The following is a 22,458-nucleotide window of genomic DNA, read 5'->3' as shown; positions in this document are numbered from 1 at the left end:
TGGATTTAGGGTTCACCCAGATAATCCAGGATGATCTTCTCACCTCACAACTCTTAATTATATCTGCAAAGACCACTTTGTTGTTGTTCCATTGCTAAGTTGTGTCTGACCCTTTGCAGCCCCGTGTACTGAAGCATACCAGGCTTCCCTGTCCTCTGCTATCTTCCAGAGTTTGCTCAAATTCAAAATTCATGTCCATTGCTCAAATTCATGACCATCTCATCCTCTGATGCCCCCTTCTCCTTTTGCTTTCAATCTTTTCCAGTATCAAGGTCTTTTCCAGTGAGTTAGCTGTTCACATCAGGTAGCCAAAATATTGAAGCTTCAGCATCAGTCCTTCCAATGAATATTCAGGGTTGATTTCCTTTCGGATTGACTGGTTTGATCTCCTTGCAGTCGAAGGGACTCTCAAGAATCTTCTCTAGCAGTACAATTCAGAAGCATCAATTTGTCGGTTCTCAGCCTTGTCACATCCATACATGACTACTGGAAAAACCATAGCTTTGACTGTACTGACCCTTGTGGGCAGAGCAATGTCTCTGCTTTTTAATATGTTGTCTAGCTTTGCCATAGCCTTCCTTCATTTATCATAGCCTTGTCATGGCAAAGGGACTTGCATAACTCAATGAAGCTATGAGCCATGCCGAGCCACCCAAGATGGATGGGTCACAGTGAGGAGTTCTGACAAAATGTGGTCCACGGGAGGAGGGAATGGCAAACTACTCCAGTATTCTTGCCTCGAGAACCCCATGAACAGTATGAAAAGGCAAAAAGATAGGACACCAAAAGATGAACACCCCCCCCCCCGCAGGTTGGAAGGTGTCCAATATGCTACTAGGGAAGAGTGGAGGGCAATTTACTAACAGCTCCAGAAAGAATGAAGCTGCTGGGCCAAAATGGAAATTACACTCAGTTGTGGATATGTCTGGTGGTAAAAGTATAGTCCAAAGCTGAAAAGAACAGTATTGTATAGAAACCTGGAATGTTAGGTCCACGAATCAAGGTAAATTGGACATGGTCAAGCAGGAGATAGCGAGAGTAAATATCAACATCTTGGGAATCAGTGAACTAAAATGTATGGGAATAGGTGAATTTAACTCAGATGATCATTATATCTACTATTGTGGGCAAGGATTCCTTAGAAGAAATGGAGTAACCCTCATAGACAACAAAAGAGTCTGAAATGCAGTACTTGGGTGCAGCCTCAAAGACAACAGAATGATCCTGGCTCATTTCCAAGGCAAATCATTCAACATCACAGTAATCCAAGTCTATGCCCCAACCACTAATGCTGAAGAAGCTGAAGTTGACTGTTTCTTTGAAGACCTACAAGACCTTCTAGAACTAACACCAAAAAAGGATGTCCTTTCATTAAGAGGGGATTGGAATGCAAAAGTAGGAAGTCAAGAGATACCTGGAATAAAAGGCAATGAGGCAGGGCAAAGGCTAATAGAATTTTGTCAAGAGAACACACTGGTCATAGCAAACACCCTTTTCCAACAACACAAGAGACAACTCTACATACGTACATCACCAAATGGTCAATACTGAAATAAAATTGATCATATTCTTTGCAGACCAAGATGGAGAAGCTCTATCCACTCAGCAAAGACCACTCCTCTCCTTCTCCTTCTTCTGCTCCTCTTGTTTTTGGCCATTCTGGGTCTTCATTACAATACGCAGGTTTAGTTGCCCCGAAGCATGCAGGATCTTAGTTCCCCAACCAGGAATCAAAGCCACACCCCCTGCATTGGAAGGCAGATTCTTGACCCTACCTGGCCACCCAGGAAGTCCCTCTCCTTCTTCTTTTTCTTCTTCTCTTTTAATTTCTGAAGGCAGAAGCTTATTCAAATCCTTTAAAATTCACTGAGGTCTGTTTTATAGCCCAGAATATGGTCTATCTTGGTAAATGTTTTGTGTACATCTGAAAAGAATGTGGATTCTGCAATTTGGGGGTAGGAAGCTGTATAAATGTCAATTAAGTTTAAAAGAATGTAGAGAAAGCCTGAGCCAGTCCAGACAGTGAAAGGAAGGTCAGGGGTTGCTGCGGAAACTGCAAGAGTATTTCTCAGCCATGGTGAAGGCTGAGGCTGTGCAGAGATGATCTGTCCAGGGCCTGTGGGCGAACACCCAGCTCTGGCAAGGAGAGGTGCAGGAGGAAGGTGCATGTTCAACGTCATCTTTGCCCTGGGCCCTGTGGCCCTCACGGCTGCCTCCCTAGCTATCTCCTTCCCAGGCCCCCTCTGCTGGGCTGGGCTGACGCCCAAGTTCCAATTTCTACTTTCCGGAAGGCCTCAGGCCTGACATGGCCATGGGCCTACCAGTGAAGCTCAGCCAGACAGAGACCGCCCACTGGATTCTGTGCCACTTAGCTGGAGTACAGACACGGTATGTACTCCTGGCTCCTCGGCTTCCCAGAAAGATCTCTGTGGCAGGTGTGGAGTCCCATCCCAAGGCCACAGACGCCAGAACCAAGGTCACCTCAGGAGCTGACTGAGCCCCTTTGTGTTAGAAAGTGTTAGTTGCTCAGCCGTGTGACCCCCGTGGCTCCTCTGTGCATGGGATTCTCTGAGCCCCTTTGAAACCGTTGCCAAAAGCCCCCTTGATCATCACTCGCAAGCTTCCTGACCCTGTATTAGGCAAAAATGCCCACCTCAGTGCTCACCCTTGGCGCCCTAATCACCTAATGCCACACTTCCAGCAGGAATTCCCTTTGTCTTGAAGCTATAAAAATGGCTTCTAAAATGGAGATGGAAATGGCAACCCACTCCAATACTCCTGCCTGGAAAATTCCGTGGACCGAGGAGCCTGGTAGGTTACAGTCCATGGGGTGGCAAAGAGTCAGACTTAACCCATGAAAGCGTCGGCTTTCCCTTAAGTTGGCCCACTGTTCTAACAGCAGCCCGTCGGATTTCTCTGGTCTGTCACAAAGTCAGCCTACTGAGCTCAGAGAGCCCACACTATCTCTGCTCTTTGTTCTTAATAAACTTCCTCCCTTCGGCAACACTGTCTGGAAATCCTTTTACAGCCTGCCTTTGGATGGCCACGACAGCAGGCAGCCTCCCTCTCCTCCTCTGATCATGGGGCCTGTTCCCCCGCCCAGTTTCCTTGTGCTTTCCCTCACTGCCTGCAGCCCCTTGGCTCAGAAAAAACTAAGCTTTCAGGACCTGTAGGGCCAAATTGTGCCCACTCCCAAATTCATATGTGGATGCCCTAACCCCTGGTGTCTCAGGAAGTAACAACGTGTGGAAAGAGAAGATTAAGTTAAACCAAGGACATTTGGGTGGACCCTCATCTGATGTGCCTGGAGAAGAGGAAATCTGGACGCATAGTGAGATACCAGGAGTGCACGTGCCCACGGGGAAGACCACATGCAGAGTGGCGAGAGGGGGGGCCGTCTGCAAGCCGAGGACGGGCCTCAGGAGGAGCCGCACTTGCCAGCACCCTGATCTTGGACTTCCAGCCTTCAGATTGTAAGAAAATAAGTTTCTGTTGTTTATGCCACCTAGTCTGTGTTCTACTTTAAAATATTTATTATTTTAAAGCAAAACGGTAAATATTTATTCATTTTTGTGGGACAAGGGTGTTGCCTTCCTGACCTGTGTCCCACCCCCCCCACCCCAGCCTCCCCAAGCCCATCCTTCTGGAAGCGGCCGCAGAGGCTGAGCTCTGTGGGAAGAGGAGATGGGGGGGTTGCTCGTGTTTGAGACACTTCCTTGTATTCCTCTGATAAAAGAAAGGTCCAATGTACTGGGGTCCGGGGGAGTCATTCTGGCTTATACATGAGTAAACTTGAATTTTATGCTAACTAGTGTGGCCCATTTGTGACTTATTAAACATACATTGCATGTCTGCTTCGATTTAAAATAAAAAGGGATATTTGACCACATGTAAAGAATGACCATGATAAAAACACAGACTAAATGCCTCCCTTCCTGGGATGCCAATGCTTGCTTGTTCTCCCCTGATGCTAAGACTCCCTTCCCAGGTGCCAAGGCCATGCTGACTTGCTGTGTCCATGCTGATCTGTTCTTTTTTTAAACTTGGAGGGATGTATCCCTGATGCATTTGATGTTCTTTGTTCTGACAAGACCTAAAACTGTGCTGAAAACCATGCTTCTACAGAGCAGTTTCTCAGAGTTATCTGAGAACCTGTCTTCCTGGCTATCGTCCTCTGTTTGGCTCAAATAAAACTCTTTGCTATTCCTGTTATAGATTGTTTGTGGATTATTTTCATCGACTGCTCCCTCCCCAGCCTGTGGCTTCCAGGGAAACCCCGAGTTATGGAGCTGAGGGGAGAGTGGACAGTTCGGCCGACCTTGCCAAGTCCTGGGCCCTGGCTGAAAGATCTGGGCTGCAGGAGCCAGCTGGAGGCCCCTGGAAGGTCACTTGCATTCCTGCAATAATCACAGCAAACTTGAACGTGCACACGCCAGGCACCGTGCCTCACAAGCCTCCTCTCAGGACCCTCACAGCCCTGGTGGACGGGTGTTAGGAGGCCTGCTGTACTGAGGGGCACACCGAGGGCCACAGGCCTGGGGCATGGCAGGACCTGCATTCACACTCAGCTTGTTTTAACTCCAGGACCAGAGAGATGAGCGGAGGTGGTTCTGACAAACTTGGTCAGAATCCGGCTAGAAGATAGCAGAAGATCTAAAGAGAGAAGCTCTTTTAATTCCAGTGTGCACGAAGGTTTGTGTCTTAGGGTTAGTTTTGTTGGAGCTGTAACTGTCTATGGGGAGGGGACGGGCGGTGTCGTATTGTCACCAGCAGCCTCTGCAGATCTCAGCTGGTGGAATCCAACGCCACTGTCCCGAACTGCTTCGCTGCCCCCACCCCATTGTCACCTCTGTCCTTCCCCTGACCCACCTCCTGCTAGGGCTGGGTTACCTCCAGCACCTTCCATGGCCCCCCAGCAAGGGGACTGCCAGCTCCTCTGGGCGGCAAAGGGGCATCAAGGCCAGAATCACTCAAAGGCCGTCATAACAAAGACCATTGAAATGGTTTCAGACTCCACACTGCAAGTAACCTTTGAGAAACTGCCACTTTTGCATTTTAGTTTATATCGAAGAAAAATAGCCACTGTTATCTGAAAATGCTTTGAAAATGCTCCTTTTTTTCCACCTTCCTATCTGTTGAGGCTGAATTTTCTTCATATTTTCAACCCAAACACTACGTCACAACAGACAGAATGCAGGCGCAGACATGGGAATCCAGCCATCATTTTGTGGAGCCAGACATAAAGAGATTTGCAAAAAGTATTTTTTAAAAGCCATTTTCACACTAATATTTTTTTAAAATATAGTTACTTTAAAATAAAAATATTCTTAGTATAACAAGAAATATACTCATTGTTATTTTTAAGCAAATTAATAGATTTTTTAAAAAAGTTTTCAATTTAAATTTCGAACAGGATGTATTCATTTCCTATGGCTGTTGTAACAGACTGCCACAAACGTAGTGGCTTCAAACAACACAGATTCATTCCCTTATCATTCTAAAGGTCGGAAGTTAGAAATGGGTCTCACTGGGTCAAAATCAATGTGTCAGCAGTGCAGTCTGGGGCATTTAAACAGAGCTTGGAGCTTGGTAGGTGCTGTAAAGTGTTGGCAATCACCACCATCATCTTCTATAAGTTAGTAAAATTTGTTTTCAACTTTCTATTATTCAATTGGGCTGTACTGGGTCTTCATTGCGGTGTGCGGGCCACTCTCTAGCTGAGGCTCTTGGGTTCTAGAGCACTGGCTCAGTAGTTGTGGCACATGGGCCTAGTTGCTCCATGGCATGTGGGATTTTCCCAGACTAGGAATGGAACTCAAGTACCCCGCACTGGCATGCGGATTCTTAACCAGTGGCCACCAGGGAAGCCCCTTCTTCTCCTTCTCCCTCTCCTCCTCCTCCTCCTTCTTTTTTTGATGGATAAGAAAAGGATTTATTTAGAGAGAAACAGACTCCACAGACTGTGGGCCATCACGAGGACGAGTGCCTCTCCTTCTTCTTAATGAGGTTGGAGAGGTCAGTTGGGGACAGCTCATACAAGCCCTGTTATCCTAAAACCACTGGGGTTCTCGGGGCTGGCGTCTGGCTGTGGAAAGGTCTAGGCAGGAAGGAGCTGGTCAGCTTTGGGTTCAGGAGGCCCCCCTGTGGGAGGGTGGAGAAAGGACAGGAGTGGGGAGACCTCCAGGGAGACTACTGCTGTCTCCCAGCAAGGGCTGGTCATGGCTTGACCTCAGCACGGCAGGGAGATAAAGGGCTGTGGATAGGACAGAGAACGGCCGGGACAAGGCCCACGTTTCTGAGCCAGCAAGAGTACCAGGGCTGGACAGGCGAGAGCTGTGTCGTCAAGCGCCGGAGCAGCTGCCCGCAGAGGCAGGGGTTTCAGGCCACAGGAAGGTGCGTGCAGGGGTGGAGGGCCACCTGCTGGGGATGCTGGAGGGGTGCACGCCCCCACTGGGAGGGGGCCCGACAGGCAGACACTCTGGATTGTGCCCTAAATCACTTGGTCCTGGCTGTTAGGAAGGTGTCTGTAACCAGAGGTAAATTAGGCAGGTCTGGTCCAAAGATGGGTTGGCCAGTCTCCAGCAAAGTCTCCGCGTGCTGTCCGAGGGCCCCTGGGCTCTCTCACGTGTGCGTGTGGGCCCGCCCCGAGGGCGCACTCTTCATCTGCCATCACTCACTAACCTTGTTTTCTGCTGGGGGGCCCAGGCCACCGACTGATGCTCGAAGTCGGTGGTTGAAGTCATGGTGGGACTGTGGTCCTTGGGGCTGGTGTCTGGCTGGGAGATCCAGAGATGCCCAAATCCTCCTTCCCATGAGGTTCCCCAGTGAAATATGTACATCAACAGGAAAACGACATGCAACTTGGTTCTGGGACATTCTCAGAGAAGCCTGCTGGGCCTGGAGACCATTTATGTCACTGAGTGATTAAGCGACTGTAACCACTGACCCTGAGCAAGCCACACCTTTATGTGCTTGCACAGATCATAAAACATACTGCGACTTGAGCTGGATTCCTTCAGGGTGTTCCTCCTTTCATCCTCCCCGGCTATTGTTGTTGTTGTTTAATCGCTTCCGTCACGTCTGACTCTTTTGTGACCCCATGGACTGCCTCTGTTCATGGGATTTTCCAGGCAAGAATATTGGAATGGGTTGACATTTCCTTCTCCAGGGGACCTTCCTGACGCAGGGATCGAACCCAAGACTCCTGCATTGGCAGGTGGGTTCTTTACCGCTGAGCCACAGTGGAAAGCTGCTCCCTGGCTGACATCTTGACTATAACCTCGTGGGAGATCCTAAACCAAAGCCAGTCAACTCAGCTGCTCCTGAATCCTGACCCAGGGAAACTACTGATAATACATTTTCATTGTTATAAACTTCTCAATTACGGGATATGTCACACAGCCAAGTATAACTCACACAGGTGTGTAGTGCAGTGCCTGGTACTGTGTGTACTCAGCAAGTTATTAGTCATTCCTCTTCTTTGGAGTCAAGCTCTGTATCGAGGTCGAGCTCACTGCACTAGGTTCCTCTTTGCTTAAGGCTGTGGCCTGTTCTAGGTAACGCAGTAGAGGGCTGGTCCCATCAATTTGCCAGCTATGTCTGACACTCTCTTTGACTTGACAGAGGACCCCCACCACCACCATCCTCAGCCATTTCCCTTTTGGATTAGTTAACCTATTTCCTGCTTTTGCAATGTCACCACATCAGCACTGGCTTTAAAAAAACTGTACGGGTAGGCCTCCTTGAATGTCTCTTGTTATACGAAGGTAGAGACTCCTAAGATTAGGATGAACCTTGCTCTAATCCAATGCCCTCATTTCCCCATTTGGACACCTGGACTTCATCCATCGTCTGTCATCTTCAACATCACATTTCAGGACTTTTCTGGCAATTCAGTGGTTAAGAGTCTGTGCTTCTAATGTGTGTGTGGGGGTGGGGGCAGGTTCCATTCCTGGGTGGGGAACTAAGATCCTACATGCCGTGTAGCCAAAATAAATAAATAAAATAAAATATAAGGATCTTCTTAAATAAAAAAATCACATCTCTTACAGAGCTCATCGTTCTCAATTAAAAAAAAATCTCTCACCGGCTAATATCTTTTTCTTCCCAATCGGTAGAATCTGAAACCAGTCCCTCCTAAATGTTTATACCTCAGAACATTAAGGAACCAGATACACCTGAGCTGACCACACCCCACCCCCCTCCTCCCAAGCTGTCTCCAGTTCCATGTCTTGTTGCCTTGCTGTACGATCAGGCTGGAAAGTAGCCTCTGTTAGCGGCACCTTTGCCCAGGAGGCAGGGTCATCACACCCATACTGCTGGACATAGGGCTGGCTACACAATTTTCTGGGGCCCAATGCACAATGAAACTGTGGGGCTCCTTTGAAAATTATTAGGAATTTCAAGATGGTGACAGCAGAGCGGAGCATAGAGCCCTTCTGAACGGACGGCCCTCTGTCCCTGCCGTGAGCCTTCATGGGAAGCGGGCCCTGCTGGCACCAGTCGCCATCGTCTCAGAACTCCCTCCCTGGCGCCCTGCGCTTGCTTCTCTCCTCTCCTCTCTTCCAGCTCCCCCTTGCTTCTCTCCTCTCCTCTCTTCCAGCTCCCCCTTGCATCCTCTTCTTTTCTGGAAAGCCGGCCAGGACTCTTGGCTGGTGGTGCCTCCTCTGAACATCTTCAGGGCTCTTGGGTTTCCCTTAACATTCATCTGGAAGATTCTGCCTCTCGCTCTGGCACCATCCTGTCCCTCTCCTGCTGTGGCTGGACTGATGTCAGGGACTTGAGCCACAAGGGCCTGATTGCAAATCAGGGTCCTCTCTCCTTCCTACTTTTCCGCTGGTGTTTCTCATGCTGGGCCTGCCCACATCTCCCTCTGTTGCTCCTCCTACATGCTGAGCAGCACTCACCCTGGACCTCCCTCAGATCTTGAGGCATTTCAGGCCCTGATATGACTGTGGGATTTTTGAACAGTTGTGGCAGAAACAGTGCCTTTGACGGACGTATTTCATGTCTCAAGCTGCCTCTCCTGCAGGACTACATTTCCCAGAAGACCTTGCATCCAGCTGAGCCCATGTGACTAGTGATGGCCAATAGGATGTGGGAGGAAATGAAGTACAGTAAAGGACTACTTTCCTGGGTCCCACCCATAAAAAATCTGGAGACCCTCTACCCACACTGGCTCCCAAACTGTTTGTTGACACCAAGGGTGCCTTGAATGCACATGATGCTGGAGCTAAAGATGGCAGCAGTCCACGGGCAACTCTGCATCAAGAAGGAAACACCCTTAGACTGGGTAACACCCTCCACCTAGACCAATTGCTAAGTCCTTTCAGTCGTGTCTGAGTCTGTGAGACCCCATAGATGGCAGCCCACCAGGCTCCCCCGTCCCTGGGATTCTCCAGGCAAGAACACTGGAGTGGGTTGCCATTTCCTTCTCCAGTGCATGAGAGAGAAAAGTGAAAGTGAAGTCGCTCAGTCGTGTCTGACCCGCAGCGACTCCATGGACTGCAGCCGTCTAGGCTCCTCCGTCCACGGGATTTTCCAGGCAAGAGTACTGGAGTGGTGTGCCATTGCCTTCTCCGACCCAGGCAATTTGGAAGATCAGCTTTTGCCCCGTTTTCCCGTCCAGTGCTTGCCACCAGCTTCAGTCTTTTCAAGAAGCCCCATGGAGTTGTGTGAAGGGCATGGACTGTGGAGGCGAGTTCCTGGTGGCAACATGGGGGCATGAATTCTGCCCTCTGGGCTCCAGTTTCCCCAGTGGAGAGATGGAGTCCCCAGCCTCTCCTGAGAGGCTTCAGGACGTGGGGGCTGACAGCTGGCCCTCTCACTCCCTCTGGGTACCTACCCCACAGGTGGGTTTTTGAGTTCAGTGTTGTTTCTAGGGATCTGAAAGGCGACACTGTCCTTTGTGTTAGTGAATCACAACCGCACAGGGATGGCCAGAGGTGACTTTGAAGTTGCAAAGCCCTGGGTTTCAGTCCCAGCTCTGCCCTCCAGTCACCAGGTCGATGACCTTGGGCAAGAGCTGCCTTCTGTCAGAAGAAGAGGACCTAACTAGCTGGGATTAAATGAGACTGGGGAAAAAAAAAAGAAAAAAGCAGACTTGATTTCTCTGAGATTCAGTTTCCTCATCTGTGAAATGTGAATATAACCATACTCACCCTAGTGGGTGGCTGGGAGGCTCAAATGAAATAATACAAAGTGCGTTGACTTTAGCAGGGAGCCTGGTCCTTAGACGTTTAACCAATGTCCACTGTTGGCAGGACAAAGTACCTGATCTTCAGCAAATGTTAGCCTTGCTGCCCCTGCCTCTGTGTACACACCCAACATCAGGGGTCTTGCCCCCAAGTGATTTGAGTGCTGTAGCTGCTCACAGCCGTTCACCTGGCGTGGGTGCTGCTGTGTTGGGGGCTTTCTCTAGGGGTGAGTCCCTAGTGCCTAATTCAGAGTTTTAAAGATGTAGCCAGCGTCCTTCCCGGGGAGCGTTCCAAGGCCTCAAAAGCCCATCAAAAGCAAATTTATAGCAGAAGCCCACATGAGCCACCACCCCCCAACCTGCTACAGACCAGTTGGCGGAAGATCAGACACCCCAACTGCTGAGGGTTAATTACAAACTTGGCGCCCATCTGCTTGGGAGAACTTGCAAGAGTCTTTTTTCTCTTTCCAAAGGCATAAACATTTGTACTGCAAGTAGCCCAGGGGGCCTGGAGATGTTTATTTTGTAGTTAACAAAGAGAAGGAACTTTTGGCTTGCAAGTGGAGTGTTCTGCTGGCCCCAGGGAGAAAGAGCTTTAGGGAGGCCCCCCTACAGGAGCAGGCAGCTCTGGGGGTGGCTCAGGTCAGGGTGGGGAAGGCTAGCAGCTGTCAGCCCAGCCTGGGGACCCCAGGTGACCTCCCCAGGTAGGAGATGTGCTGCTTCTCAGGGCTCACTCTGTCCCAGCATTTTCACTCTTCGACAGCAGAAAGAAGTGCTTTTTTTCTTCTGAGTGGTGTGCCAGTGAGAGGCAAATGTTGCTCTTTGTGTTTTTTTTTACACTTTCCATTTAAAAAACAATGTGTTTTTCCCCCAAAAAATTGCACATGTAATTCAAGAATATAAAAGATTCAAGATACATGTAAATGCATCAAATAAAATGTGTTGAATGCTGACACAGCATTTCATAGTATGGAAGTAGAATAACTCATATGCTCACTTACCTGCTGATGTAACGTGTTCTTTTTATAAGACAAAGAGGATGTTCTTAAGTAAAGATCTTTCTGTTGTTGGGTCCTGTGGGGTCAGGGCTCAGAGGACTCGCCTTCTGGGTAGACAGTTTGAGAATCCAAGAGCTCCTAGGTGTCAGTGGTGAGAGAGAGTGTCCTGGATTAGTCTTCAGGGTTAGGGCCCAGAGCTCTGTATGGAGGCTTTGGTTCGGCTGCAGCTCTCTAATCATACCACTTGGGGGCACTGCTGAGCAAGTCTGAACAGGGGCAGCTCTAGTCAAGAGAGCCAGGGCGGAGAGGGCAGGGTCCGGACAGTGGGGAATGGGGAGCTGGGCTTCTGGGCTGGCCTGTCCGCTTGCCCTCATGGCAAGGGGCCATGAGGGAAATAAAAGGACATCCAAGTTCTGCATTTGTTCCTGACCTGAACATGTTGGTTTAGGAACTAAGTTGTGTCCAACTCTTGTGACCCCATGGACGGTAGCCTGCCAGGCTCTTCTGTCCAGGCAAGGGATTTTCCAGGCAAGAATACTGGAGTGGGTTACCATTTCCTTCTCCAGGGGATCTTCTCAACCCAGGGATTGAACCCGGGCCTCCTGTGTTGCATGTGGATTCTTTACTGAATGAGCCACCAGGGAAGCTTCCTGACCTGAAGCAACAGATTAAAAAAAAAAAAAAAATCCACTGCAGGCAGGAGGCCAGCAGAGAAGGGTATTTTCACCCAATAGATAATGTTGCTGAAAAGGTGATGGTCAGCAGATAATTTTACAAAATAGGGCCACATTTTGAACATTTTGGGGGGAAATTAGCTACTTAAAATGAACTGAGTCAGGAGTTATTTTCTAAGGAGCGAACTACCCTTTCTCAGAGCATTGTATGCTTGGAGTTTGATAAACAAGGTTTCAGTCCCAGAGGCAGGGTGCACCTCAGGTCCCCCTGCTCTCGGTGGTCCCTGGGAGGTCAGGCTGCAGAACCGTGTGAGTCGGCTCCCGTATGCAGAGTCAGGACTGTGAACCAGGCCTTTGACATGCTGACTGTCTCCAGACCTGTGTGGTTAGGGTGTCGCCACCTTAGTTTATTGCCAGAGCTGAATACTTTACCTTTATTATGGTATTTAACCTTCACAGCAACTCTCTGAGAAACTACTGTTAGACCTGTTTTACAGATGAGTCAACTGAGGTTAGAAAGGTAATTTGCCTGAGGTCTGGGAGCAGGTTCCATAGCGGACCCCACATGGAACCTGGCCCCCAAAAGTCCAGAGCTCATGGTCTCCATGCTCTTCTGATGAGGAGTCACAGCTTCCCCCGTGAAGCCCCGTGGTTTGGCTAAGGTTACCTACATAGGTGTGGCAGCAAGCCCATCTCCTCCATGCACCCGTGAGGGGCTGCCTTCCTCAGGTTCAGCTTCCGGTCCCTGTCACCCCAAACAAGACAGAGGCCCCAAGTGTGTTTCTGGGGTGGAGGGCTCCCAACCCTTGGACCCAAGTTGCAAATGACTCAGCGGGGACGGAGAAGTGGCGAAGGGCCAAGGGCCACCTGTGAAGTAAGTTTCCTGCCCTGAGAGCCAGCTGGGGAGGCATGGAGTTGGAGAAAGGGAAACAGGTTCTTTGCTGAGACCCTTTGCTAAGAGATTTGATGGCAGAGCTCAGTCAAGCAAGGCCACGTGCAAAAGGGCGGCCCTGGCTGCCTCATGGGACTGAGAAGGCCAGTTTCTAAGAGACTGAGGCTCTGCACGTGGGAAAGAGAAGTGATTTTAGCCCAGTGGTTGGCCAGGAGCCTGGTTCATGGTTCCAGCTCATGGGTATTAGTAGAGGAGAACAAGGCATTGCTGAGGGTGGCAAATTGGTTATAATTAAGAGAACCTGGGAGGGCAAAACAATGCAAGGGCCACCAGCTGTCCTGGATCTGGGAATTTCTCTGGAGGAAACCAGTCACTCCCCACCCACCCTGCAGGGTAGTCCATTCGAGCAAAGCGCCTCCCCCATCACCACCTCATGCTCCCAGGGACCTCTTGCTGCTCCCCACCAGCACCTTTTCCTTCCTGGACAATTTTAACTCACCCAGCTGGCTTGTCTTTCAGGAAAGCAAACAGGCTTGGGGACGGGTTCAAGTCCCGAAGCCTGTGCTTCCTGAGTGCGTTACGTAAACTCTCTGAGCCTCAGTGTCCTCATCTGACAGATGAGGATGATAAGAAGGCCTAACCCATCCAGCCATTTTATGTGTTCAACAGGATGGACGAGAAGTGGCTGGCCTGGCACCCGGGGCTGGCCTGCGGAGTTGCCGCCTGCTCTCCTATGGCCGACAAGCTAAGAACATGTTAATTGTTGGGGGAGAATCAAAAGATGTGTGACAGTTATATAAAATCCAGGTTTCACAGTCCATAAATGAAGTTGTATTGGCACATAACCTGCCATTTGTTTATACAGTGAGTCCCCTACTTATACGAATGAGTTTCGTTCTGAGACTGCGTTTGCAAGTCCAACTAAGTTAGCCTAGGTACCCGGCTAAGACAACTGGTTATATAGTACTGTATGGTAATTGGTTTATAATACTTTCCACATAAATAATACATACATTAAAAAACTCACAAAATAAAACATTTAAAATAATTTTATTTGCTTATTTATGTTTGGCTGGGTCTTCATTGCTTGCAGGCTTTCGTCTAGTTGCAGAGTGGGGGCTTCTCATTGTGGTGGCTTCTCTTGTTGCAGGGCATGGGGTCTAGGGTGAGTGGGCTTCAGTAGTGGTGGGTCCCCAGTTCTAGAGCACAGACACAGTAGTTGTGGCTCATGGCCTTAGTTGCCCTGCGGCATGTGGGATCTTTCCGACCCAGGGATGGAACCCGTGTCTCCTGCATTGGCAGGCGAATTCTTTACCACTGAGCCACCAGGGAAGCTCAAGAAAACATTTTCTTATCTTACAGGACAGTACCTTGAAAATTGTAGTAGTATAAGTACCATAGTTGGCATACAGGGGCTGGCATGTACGTTTGCATCTTTGAAAGCTTGCAACTTGAAGGTTTGTGTGTAGGGGACTTTCTGTTTATTGTCTGTGGCTGTGAGGGGTGGGCCTTGGTGCCCGCCTCCCACTGCCAATTCCCCACCCCCTCACGGAGTCACCCAAGGCTTGAGGACTTGCAGTGCTGGGGTCCTTGGGGTTCCCTGGGGATGGGCCGTGATCCCAGCCCGTGGGGGATGCTGCCCCCAACCACTGCAGGTAGAGGTGAGATGTGACAGAGATCAGAGACTGTAGGAGCCAGGAAAGGTAAAATAGTTACTATTTAGCAATGCGGGAGACCTGGTTTGATCTCTGGGTTGAGACGATCCCCTGGAGAAGGGAATGCCTACCCACTCCAGTATTCTTGCCTGGAGAACTTCACAGACAGAGGAGCCTGGCAGGCCCCAGTCATGGGGTCGCAAAAAATCAGACATGACTGAGCGACTTTCATTTAGCCCTTTGCAGAAAAACTTGGTCACCTCCTGGCATGAGCACCCAACACTGGATGAGTGATCAGTAAGAAGTATCCATGGTTACCATTATTATTATTCTCCTGGTCTAGTTTTAACTTTCAGGTATCCCTTGCTTTTGGCTTCATGGAAAGACTATGAACCTGAAGTCCTTGGAAGGGTTTTGGGGGTGTCTCTGAATCTCCAGAGAATCTCTATTTTTCTGTAGATGAGGTCTTTTGGGGAGGGGCTTCATGACATTCATCTGATTCCTGAAGGAGTCTGTGTTCTCAAACAGGTAAAGAAGCATAGGTTTGATGCCTTCCTTATTGCAGGCACTGATCTGTATTCTCTGGGCTGTTTGGAGGCAACATGGATGATATTTGGGGGAGATTTTGGAAGGCCGCAGGGCCTCCCTCAGATACCCATGCCCCTGCCCAGATGGGAGGGGCTTTCAGAGCACCAGAAACCAAAAGCCTTGGCTTTGCAGCCAGCAGACAGGGGTTCAATCCCGGCCTTGCCCTCCACTGGCCCATCTGTTTCTCCGAGCCTCGGTTCCCAGGCTGGGTTGGCCCCAGGAGGACTTGGAGGGCTGACCACAGTGTCTGGCGCACAGGGTACCACGAAAAGGGTACCTGCTCTTACTGTTATCACCATCAGCATCCCTGGACATTCAGAAGCTTCCCTCAGCTCACCTGGAGACCACGAAAAGCTGCCCCATGTCTGGCTAACAGGAGGTTTGAATTCCCTCTGCTCTTGATTTGACTTTATCTTTGGTACCAGCAACTAAAGTGAGTTCATGAGACATATTCATACAGTCAGTCTGCCAAACAGCAGGCCCCCAATTCTGCTTTTTTAGAAGTTCAGTGGCTTCATCTGAACAGGGACAATAATAGACATTTCCTGAGAGTGAAATAAGAGATTGGAAGTGTCTCTGTTGCAAGAAGCTTGGCTGTTTCAGATTCTCCTGTTTTTGTTTTTTTTCCCACCTGAGGAGTTACTCTGGACCTGGAGCTTGGATCTGTTTTCCCTCTAAAATGCTTCTCTCTGCAGCCTGGTTCCCTGGCCCAGTCATCCACAGCAGGCAGGTTCATTCCTGGGCCCGGTGACCACCTCTGAGAAGGCTGAGGGAATCTTCAGCGACAGGCCTGTCCTGGAGACAGGCCTCCGCACACAGGCTGGTCCACGGCCAGGCCAGCCCGGTGCAGTCTGCGGCCAGTTGCTGGGCGTGGTCCCATTCAGCAGGGGTCCAGTGGCTCCAGACGACAGCTGGAGACCAGGAAGGGAGACTTCCAGCTACAAGCAAATGTTGCTGCTTCTTGAGGTTGAAATGTTCTATCCCCAAAGTGCCCCTTTCAGCCAAGCAAAAACAATCCCCCACGGGGACCCGACTCTGCCACAGAGGAACAAAGGCGCCCCAGTTCTCTGTGTTCCAGAGACCGTCTGCAGTTTCAGGCACGCACGGCCCAGTGGGGAGAGGGGGTGGTCATGTGATCTTCAAGCTTGAGGACAAGGTCGTCCTCGTCCAGGCCTTTTGTCTCTGGAGGAAGGCCCTTGGTTGCCTGACAGAGGATGAGGCTGACGCTGCCCTGGCGCCAGCTCCCGGGCGAGCAGGTTTTAGTGTCCCATCTTGCAGGTTCAGAACAAGGAGACGAGGTCAAGGTCAGGGGTCCCCGGAGTCCACTCGGATGGGCCGGGAGGAGGGCTCCTCCTGGCCCTGCTTCAGGCAGTACAGGTGCCTGTGTTCTGGCTGCATGTATTTATTTTTCTGTTGCAGGTGGATCTGTCTCTAAGAAGTTCACCAGCAAGGCCGCTCCATTTGTTCTCCAACAGTCATTAAAAATATTAGTATTTTCCTTCAGGGGCAGGCAAGAGCTTCTGGGAAAGAGAGGAGGAGAACTCAGAGAAGACCAATGCTCAAGTAACACTGGCCTCTGAGGTGCCAGCCGAGGTTGGGGCGGGGGTGGTGGTGGTGAAACCGCCACGTCAAGGCAGCACCTTCCGGAGAAGCGTCTGGAATGACTGCTGTGCCCTGCCCTCTCTGTCCCTCGATGAATCTCTGGAGCGATACGGCCTTCTAAGTCGAGGAACCAGTACTCTGTGGACGGCGGAGGAAGTGGCCAGTGGAACTTAAGGCCGTTGTCTGTGAGTGGATAATTGATTTCAGAGGAGAAGGTGACTACTGACCAAACTTCTCAAACGAGGTAAAAGGGTGTTCAGATTTCAGTGAGCGCCAGCATCAGTCAGGGGCTTCCCGGGGATTCTAGGGGGTCTGCGGTGGGGCCCATGAACCTGCATTTCGAACAAGCACACGAGGGGTTCTCAGGCCAGTGGTCCAGGTGGCAGTCCGAGAAGCACGTCTGCATCTAAGGCGGTGGTGCCGGCGGCCTTGCCTGGCCAATCGCTTCCTGAGAATTTGGACCTGGGGGCTTGCAGAGAGCCAGCGGCAGCCTGATCCAGGCGGGTCGGAAGCCTGGCTTCTGGGGCTGCCTGCTCTCCTGCCCGCTGGCCAGCCCCACTCCCAGCCCTGCCCCGGCTCCCTTCCACCTGCCTGAGTGTGTCCGTGACACTGCCCTCAGCTGCTCCTGCCCAGACACACCCTGGGATATCAGCTGTGCCTCCGCTTCCACGGGCCGAAGCCCCCAGGCCTGACCCTCCCTGGGCCTCAGGCCACCTGTCCAGGGTCTAACAGTGTGGCCTCCACATCCCATGGGGACCTCCCTTGACTCAGCCCGACAGAGCTCAGCACGTTTCCTCTCTTTTCATGTCCTTTACCGCAGAGACTGGCCTCTCTCTCCGCGGCAGCCAGGTCAGGACGCTTGGGCAGCACCGTGTTCTTCACCTACCAGCTGGATTCCAGAACAATAAGGAGCAGCTACCGCTTATTGAAAACATACCACAGGTAACAACTCACCACAGCCAGGTGGCCTGAGTACTGTAACTGCCCTCACCTGGCAGGTGAGGAAACAGGCACTGCAGGGGCCGCTCACCCAAGGTCATGTGGCAAGTGCGGGGACGGGGGTGAGCTGGGCCCTGTGGGGCGGCCGGCTCTCTCAGCCCTCCCCTCCCACCACAGCGCTGCTCTGGGGGCCCGGATAGGCTCTCGGCATCTCTGACTGCACCCTTGGTTTAACCTCACTCCGACCTAGTTCCCGAATGCAAGTGGGAAATGCTTCTCAACTGGGAACCTGACGCTGCTCCTCCACGGAAATCCTTCACAGGCTCCCTGCGGTATACCCCCGGCCTCGAAGCTGGGTCCCACAGGCTGACGCTCGGCTTCCTCAGGACCCGCTGAAAGGCGCTTTGGGGCACACAGCCCTCACAGGAGAGGGCAACTCACACCCACGCTTCTTCCCTGTTATTAAAAAGGAAGGGGTGGGTGGGGGGAAGGGGAGAGGAGGTGCCGGCTGCTCGGAAAGGCAGAGGGAACCGTGTGGATGAGAGTCATGCAGCTCACCAGCCTCCTCCACCTCCTGAGCCGGGGGTGCTGTGCATCTTACGGGAGCAGACACTGTACTGACCAGCCTGAGGCCACCTCAGACCCGGGGTCTGGTGCCCTCGCCCGTGGCCGCCCTGTGGGTGTGGGATCCCAACTCTTCAGACCTCAGCAGTCGGAGATTGGCTGCGGGTCAGAGGCACGGACGAGAGCTGAGCAACTGGGAGGCAGTGACCAGGGACGAGCCTGCGGTCCCCTAGCACAGCAACGTCCCGGCCCACGGGCTTGGGAGCCTCCCATAAACACAACAACCCTGGGCCCGTCACAGTTTCTACAACAATGAGAATATTTATTTTCTCCAGACGGTAAAAATAACATTTTTCTCTTTTGTAAAAGTTAAGTACCATTACATTCCATTTTCTTAAATAACAAAATCCTAAAAATATATATTAAATTGTATACAGTGCGTCACACTTCATCTTATATTTTAAAATACATGATGTTTCTATTTTATTCTCAAAGTTGCATATTAAGAGCATATTTACAGGTAAAGCCTTGTCATCCAGAGTCAGGAGCCCCTTGGGAAGGTGAGTCTGGGTGTGGGCAGTCCTGACGCCGTGAGGACCCCGTGGCAGCAGCCCCCACTCCCACCTGTGCTCCTGGCGCCACGTCCTTTCCAAAGCAGCGGACTGACCTGGACTTTCCCCCACACCCCACTGCTGCCTCACTGAGTGTGTTCAACTCGGCAAGACGGGAACCTAGGAGATGGGCCCCCGGGGTCTGCAGGCTGAGGGTGAGGCCCCGTCCCCCTGAGCTGGCCAGCCTGAGGGGAGGCAGCTGCTGCGGCTGGAAGAGAAACACCCCACACCGGGGCGGCTAAGCTGAGAGCCCCAGCCAGGAGGTAGAACAGCGAGGAAGGTAAACGAGACACCAGAGGAAACAATCAGAAGGTTAAACATTCCCAAGACGGCAGCAAAAGCAGACGTCAAACAGCAAGGGAGACTGGGAGCCAACAGGCTGCGGGCCAGCCCGGCTCTATGGGAGGCCGGGTGCGGCCAGACCAGGGACCGACCTCAGAGGCCGCCCACCGGCAAGTGCTCGGGAAGATGAAGTGCCAGGACTCACAGGGGTGTGGCGACACTGGGGTCAGGACGACCTGGCTGGATACGGAGCAGGTCTGACCACTCCTGCCAGGGGCTGACAATGGGCAGGGTGGCGGGGGCGGCGGGGGGTGGGGGGGAGCCCTCCCCCCTGGGTTTGGCAGAAGGGCCAGGACAGCTGCGCCTGCAAGTGCTCTGATCTCTGTGGGTTTCTGGCCGACTGGAGTCTTGAGCCAGAGCCCACACTTCAGAAGTTACAGCAACCTGGTTACCTCACTCACGCCCAGAAAGGGGGGGCCCTCAACCCTGTTCTGATGTGTGGGCACCTGGGTTCATTCCTCTTCCTTCTCTGTTCTGTGTGCCCCTGGCCACTTGGGGAAGAACACGAGCTCCGTGCGCCTTCTCCAGGGGCCAAGAGGCCAGGCTCCCCAGCTGGCTGGAGTCGGGTGTGGGCTGAGGGGGGGCCTGGGTCCCGGCAGCACCCCATCACCCCATGGCAGGGATGCTTTGCTCCACTGGGGTCCCCGGAGCCTCTACGCCTCCTCTTACCTAAGCCCGTGTGACCTGTCGTGTGCTCTGCTCAGGGTCACCCTTTCCAGTCCCCTCCAACCCCTACTTTCTCGCCTCTGAAGTGGTTTCTTAGCAGATCAAGTGCTGCCCCTTGGGTGTTCCTAGGTGCAGACGCCTCCCCTCTTCTGGGACAATGTGTGTCTCAAGTGTTTACTTAGGTGCAGGGGGCCCCTCTGGGCAGGTGGCTGACAGGTTCCAGCCAAGGTCATGGCCAGGTCAGGCTTAGAGACTTTGGTCTGGGACAATTTATGGCCCTCTCCCCCTGTGCCACCCTAAGGCCGGTGTGGGTTTTCAGGGCTGCTCCTGGGATGGTAAGTGGATCCTGGGTCACTGGGCTGCACCTGGGGTGGCAGGAGGGATAGCACTGGGCTTCCAGCACCTTGGGGATCTCTGAGAAAGGGCTCCTCCGGCTGCTCAGATACACGGTGACCTGAAGTCACCAAGTGTGACGACAGCAGGCGGGCCCACGGGACGCAGCAGGGCCAGTGATCAGAGGGAGCCCGCAGCTTTGAGCAACTGCTCCTGGTCGGGCAGAGCCCTCCCGGCCACGACCCCACATTCGCTCTGCGTTGCTCAGGGGCCTAGTGGCCGCACACACCTGACCCTTGTGTCTGAGAGGAGATTCCGCAAAGGCCGGGAATAGCTCGGAGGGGAGACTGCACATGCTGTGCATCCCAGTGGTCCTTGCGCGCGGCAGGCCTGTCTCCAGATCCCGGGGGCCGGCAGACAGCTGTTGCGGGGGAACTGCCTTTCCAGATCAAAGCCTCCCCCAGGGCCTGGGGCAGTGCCCCCGCCCTCCTGTGAGCTTGCTGCGTCTCCCACTCTGACTCTCCCCCCATGCCAGCTCCCAGCGTCTCTCTGGCCACTGGGGTCGCCTCCCTGCAGCCCCACGTGGCCCTCTGTCTTTCTGGGAGCCGGGTGCAGATGGCTGCCAGTGTGGCAGACCCCCAGGGAAGGCCAAACGAGGAGTAGCCCAGGGGCTGGAGGAGGGGGGCAAAGTGCCCAGACAGGGAGCGGTGAGGCCCAAGGCCTACGTGCCCACAGGAGAGCCTCAACTCTGAGAAAAGCCAGGCCCGCCCGCGGGGGCCGGGCCCTCCTCCCAGCTGCCGTGAGGGATGGCACCAACTCTACCACCCACGGCCACTGCAGCTGCAGCTCTCCATCTCCGGAAGCCTCTCCTGGAGGGGCTCCGGTTCCCACGCCCTCCCTCCGCACTCTGCACACCACTCTCTGTGGCTCCCCTCTGGGTCGGGGCAGGGGGGTGGTGGGACCAGAGACAAGAGCCCTCTCCTTCCCCGCCAAGCCATTCCAAAGCCCACCCTGTCCCCATAAGAAGGGGCATGGAGACCACCGAATGCCTAGGCCATGGGGAATTTCTCATCCTCTTTTAAAAGGAGGGATAATTAAAGGAGCGACTGCTGGCGCCCGGGGTCACAAGACGCTGCCTGGATGCTCCGCCATATACACTGTTCTGAACAGAGAGGCAGCTTAGGAGTCACCAGACGGGGCTTGGCTTGGGCTCCACGGGACCTCAAGCTGCTCAGGAACGAGGCCAGCAAACCCAGTGAGGAGTTACTGAGCATCTAGAAAAGCTTTCAGTGAAGTCTACTGCTTGAATAGATGGCTGGACATTTCTTATGATCATCCCTCAAACCTATCTGCTGGTCACCAAGCTGCACAAAGAAGCCATAGAAAGTAGCCGCGGGTGAAGGTGTCAGGTTTGACCTGATGGCCTTCCAGGCTGGAGGAGAACCATCCTTGCCCAGAGCCCAGAGCTAGCACAGACCATGTGCCTACATCATGGGCGGGGCAGCTAACGCCCAGGAGTACCGGACCAGGCCACCCCTCAGAAGAGCCTCAGAACTCTCTCTGCCTGGCCTGTTCCAAAGCAGAAAGACCAGGAGAAAGCCATCTGTGTATGGACAAAACTGAGAAGAAGCGCTACCTACCCACTACCTGACAGTCGTCTAGAATGTACCTGAGCCCCATGCCTGACACAATCATCCCGTCACCTCAGGCCCCATTGTTCCAATCCCCCACTCCTAGATCAGAGTGATACGCAGAGGGCACAGACCAGGGACCTTGAGTCTCTCTCCTGAGTGTGGTGATGAAGCAGGTTGAATCCAGGCCAAGCGGCCCCCGTGTCAGGTGCCCGCCCAGTCGGAAGACTGCTGCCCCGGAGGAGGCCAAAGGCGAGGCAGGGAAGAGTCGGTGGAAGGAAACCATGGGAGAGGCAGCCCCAGGGGCGTCGAGTACAGAGGGATGTCGTGTCCTGGGCATGGAGGGGGAGCTTTTAGTCACTCACAAGAGGATTACGGTCATCTGGTTGACTCTGACACTTGAGCTTCTTCTTAAAGATGGAAATTGAAGTAGAAGGCTCGTAAAAAATGCTCCAAATTTCCCCTGATGTCCCTGGTTGACGACAATCCCTAAGGTCCCCCGAGGCAGGAACACGATGGGATCTGTCCAACAAAAATATCTTAATTTTTCAAGCAGAACAGAACTAAGCATCCAAAGCAACCTACCATTTCATGAGATACCTGCACCTATAAAATGGGATACTCAGTGAGGAGGCCTGGGGAAACCTAATAGCTGCCTTTAGAGACTGGAGGGATCACCAGGCTGACCCAAATCCTATGGCATGGCCATGCAGTGGGGCAGGTCCCAGCTCAGAGTAACGAAGAACCTTCTAGCTGGTTATTCCAATC

At 52.4% G+C, this 22,458-nt stretch overlaps 1 protein-coding gene and 1 long non-coding RNA gene across 3 annotated transcripts in view; one reads left to right on the top strand and one right to left on the bottom strand.

Moving 5' to 3' along the window:
- The first annotated feature begins 16,661 nt into the window (after positions 1-16,661).
- Positions 16,662-17,994, top strand: LOC120871603. The gene is made up of 3 exons (XR_005723071.1): positions 16,662-16,848; positions 17,425-17,546; positions 17,721-17,994. It is a non-coding gene; the product is annotated as an uncharacterized LOC120871603 (long non-coding RNA).
- A 411-nt stretch (positions 17,995-18,405) lies between these two features.
- The window catches only part of KREMEN1 (kringle containing transmembrane protein 1), a 58,641-nt gene continuing 54,588 nt past the window's right edge, over positions 18,406-22,458 (bottom strand). For both annotated transcript variants that reach the window (XM_040251649.1, XM_040251650.1), the window contains exon 9: positions 18,406-22,212. In XM_040251649.1, coding sequence (XP_040107583.1) covers positions 22,044-22,212 — 169 coding nt within the window. In that variant the 3' untranslated portion in view covers positions 18,406-22,043. The remainder of the gene's footprint in view (positions 22,213-22,458) is intronic.

The sequence above is a fragment of the Oryx dammah genome, unplaced genomic scaffold (assembly GCF_014754425.2).
Source record: "Oryx dammah isolate SB20612 unplaced genomic scaffold, SCBI_Odam_1.1 HiC_scaffold_12, whole genome shotgun sequence".
Classification (NCBI taxonomy): domain Eukaryota; kingdom Metazoa; phylum Chordata; class Mammalia; order Artiodactyla; family Bovidae; genus Oryx; species Oryx dammah.
Note: the sequence above shows the minus strand (reverse complement) of the source record. Positions and strands in the feature narration are given on the sequence as shown.